At 47.7% G+C, this 2,638-nt stretch overlaps 1 protein-coding gene across 1 annotated transcript; it reads right to left on the bottom strand.

The window, feature by feature from the left end:
• Window positions 1–208: 208 nt before the first annotated feature.
• LOC148570485 (uncharacterized) lies at window positions 209–2,017 on the bottom strand. The gene is made up of 2 exons (XM_088507063.1): window positions 1,207–2,017; window positions 209–1,128 (listed from the first exon to the last, which is right to left on the bottom strand). The coding sequence occupies exons 1-2, from the start codon at window positions 2,015–2,017 to the stop codon at window positions 209–211; spliced, it is 1,731 nt and encodes a 576-aa protein (XP_088363189.1).
• Window positions 2,018–2,638: the final 621 nt, after the last annotated feature.

Below are 2,638 nucleotides of genomic sequence, written 5' to 3'. Positions count from 1 at the left end.
CGGTTAAACAAAAGGTCGCGGCGGCCCGAGCAAGCGAAAAATAAAAGCAAGGCCACGACGGCCCGAATAAAAATCAACAATAACCAAAATAAACGCTTAAGCAAAAGCAAAAAAGAGTGTTCAAATACAACCAAAGGGCGCCTACTAGTAAGCCCCAAAAACAAATTACAAAAGGAAAGCAAGAGAAAGTCAGGAAATTTCCAAACGCTCAAAGAATATCAACAATCTTTCCACCCTCCACAGTCTTCATCACGCCAACTTGAGAGAGGTCAAGATCGGGAGCCAACACAGCCACCTGAAGCTCTATCCCTTCCTCAGTCAGCTTAACGGCATCGCGAGCCCCCTTCGCAAGATCTTTGTTCCTTTTCTTTAGAGCAGACATCTCCCGAGAAATCGCCTCCGCCGAGCTTTCTGCCAGCTTCAGCTTCTCCTCCAACTCCTCAACCCTTTTCTTCATGGCCACAGTCTCACCTCGGGTGGTATTAAGATCATTCATTAAAGCTATATCCCGATCCAACAGCCTGTTAATCTCTTTGGTGTCCTCTTCAGCATTCTTCTCATGATCGGACAACTTCGCCTTCAGAGACTCCTCCCGAGATCGTGAGTCCGTCAAGTCTTTTTGGGAGTTCTGAAGCTTCACCTCCATGGCATGATAGTTGGCCAAAATAGGCTCCACCTTTTTGGCAATAGCAGTAGCACGAAGAAGACTGCGATAAATCCACGTGGCCTGCCCAGAGAGATCGGCCTCGTGGAAAAATTCCTCGGTGTCAGGGAGCAGCTGGGACTCGATAAAGCCCCCAGCATCAAAATTTTTCTTCATAACCGAGAAGGCCTTGCCGGTATCCCGCTTCCTCTTCTTAGGATTACCCACAACCCTCAGTTCATCATCACCAAAATCTTCCTCAAAAATCTCTTCCTCCACGCTAGCAGACCTCTCAACTTTCTCGGCAGAAACAGTGCTTTCCCGATAAACCGGGTCAGCCCCATCCACCCGACCACTAGCCTCCCCAGCTTCCCCTTGCTCCTGGCTTGCCGAAGGAGTCGGCGGAGAATCACCCTCACCCTCTTCATTCCCCTTGATGAGGCCCATCAAGTCAGCCAAAGTCCTCTTCCCGCTAGCCATAGAAACTGCAAGCAAAAGGAAAGAGAAAGGTATCAACAATAGAAAAAAGAAAACATAAAAAGCTCAAAGAGAAGGTAACCCACCAACATACATTCGATTGGCCTCCCGGTCCCCTATCAACAGACGAGAATTAAGGTTCTTTTCGCCAAAAATGGCCAACAGAATATCAGTGATGTTGCGATCTTCCGAGCTCAGCCAGTCATAAGATACCTTTATAAGATAATCAGACCCCGCACCAAAACTCCAGTAGGTCGGGATCCGCCGAGCCCCCTCAGTCGTGAGCCAAAAAGGCTGATGACCTTCGGTCGGTCTAACCTTAAAAAAGGTAGACTTAAAACCATGGAAAGAATCCTCAAAGAGGCCAAAAATTCTGCGCCCCTGTTGGGCCTTAAAAGACATATAACCCTTCTTAGCCTTCCCCTGACCAGAAGGGTTCGTAAGAAGGAAGAGATAGAGAAAGACATTCACTGAGAGCGGTAGCTCGAGGTACTCGCAGACCATCTCAAAGCAACGGATGGAGGCCCAACTATTCGGATGAAGCTGCGACGGCGCAACATCGCAGCGACTCAATAAGCTCATAACAAAAGAAGAAAAGGGTAGACGAAGCCTCAAAGTCGTGAACATATGCTCGTAAACCCACAGCCAATCAACAACCGTGGGAGAAGCCAAGTTCTTTTGGCAGACACGCTCTCGACCAGCAGGGACATAAACCTGATAAAGCACCTCCTCGGGACCCCCTCCGCATAAGAGCCCAGATTGTCGTAACTTCTGGAGCCCCTCCTTGGTCATCTTAGAAGGAGTATCCCTCACGTCGGAGGAGACCCAAGCATAGTGGTCGATGAAGTTAGCCAAAGGGTGCTGAGCCTGACTCGAGGAAGCAAGACACTCGGCCATACCTACAGCGGGGGCACCACTTAGTCAACACGAGAAGTCGGGAACCATCAAAACAGGAAAGCAAAAAGAAAATACGAATCTCCCCCTAACCTCCCTGTACTAGCCCAGAAACATGAGCAAAAACGCAGGAAAAACCCAGAAACATAAAACCCAGTGGTACCCCCTCTAAAAGCAAAAACAAAAAGACCCAAGCACACGCAAAGCAAATACACGAAAGATAAAAAATAACAACCAAAATGAGAGGAAAGCCATGAAAGCTTACCAGGAGAAACAGAATTTGCAAGGATGAACAGGGAGCAAGAATGCTTGAAGCACCAGCAGCAGTAAAAGCAGGAGCAGTAGCAACGTAAGAAAGTAAGGAAGAAGGAAAGGAAAAAGTAAAAAAGAGGGGGTTACGAAATGAAAATAAAGGGAAGAAAGCGTAACCGCCGAGGAAGAGCGCCAAAAGACAGGGGTATATTTGCCATTTTGTCCAAAATCTCAAATCAATGAAATTATGGACATTTAATGCCCGGCGCCAAAACCAAGAAAGCAACACGGAAATTGAAGCGACCAAACACAAGGAAGGCAAAACGACACCAACAAGCCACCGAGAAAGAAGAAGACCCACCACCTCAGTAA

Source organism: Arachis ipaensis, chromosome B3 (assembly GCF_059453495.1).
Source record: "Arachis ipaensis isolate K30076 ecotype BB chromosome B3, ASM5945349v1, whole genome shotgun sequence".
Classification (NCBI taxonomy): Eukaryota; Viridiplantae; Streptophyta; class Magnoliopsida; order Fabales; family Fabaceae; genus Arachis; species Arachis ipaensis.
Note: the sequence above shows the minus strand (reverse complement) of the source record. Positions and strands in the feature narration are given on the sequence as shown.

Coding starts and splice junctions, on each gene's coding strand:
- LOC148570485 (XM_088507063.1), bottom strand. CDS start 2,017: ATGGCCGAGTGTCTTGCTTCCTCGAGTCAGGCTCAGCACCCTTTGGCT. Junction 1,129..1,206: donor GGCCAATCGAATGTATGTTG/GTGGGTTACCTT, acceptor TTTTGCTTGCAG/TTTCTATGGCTAGCGGGAAG.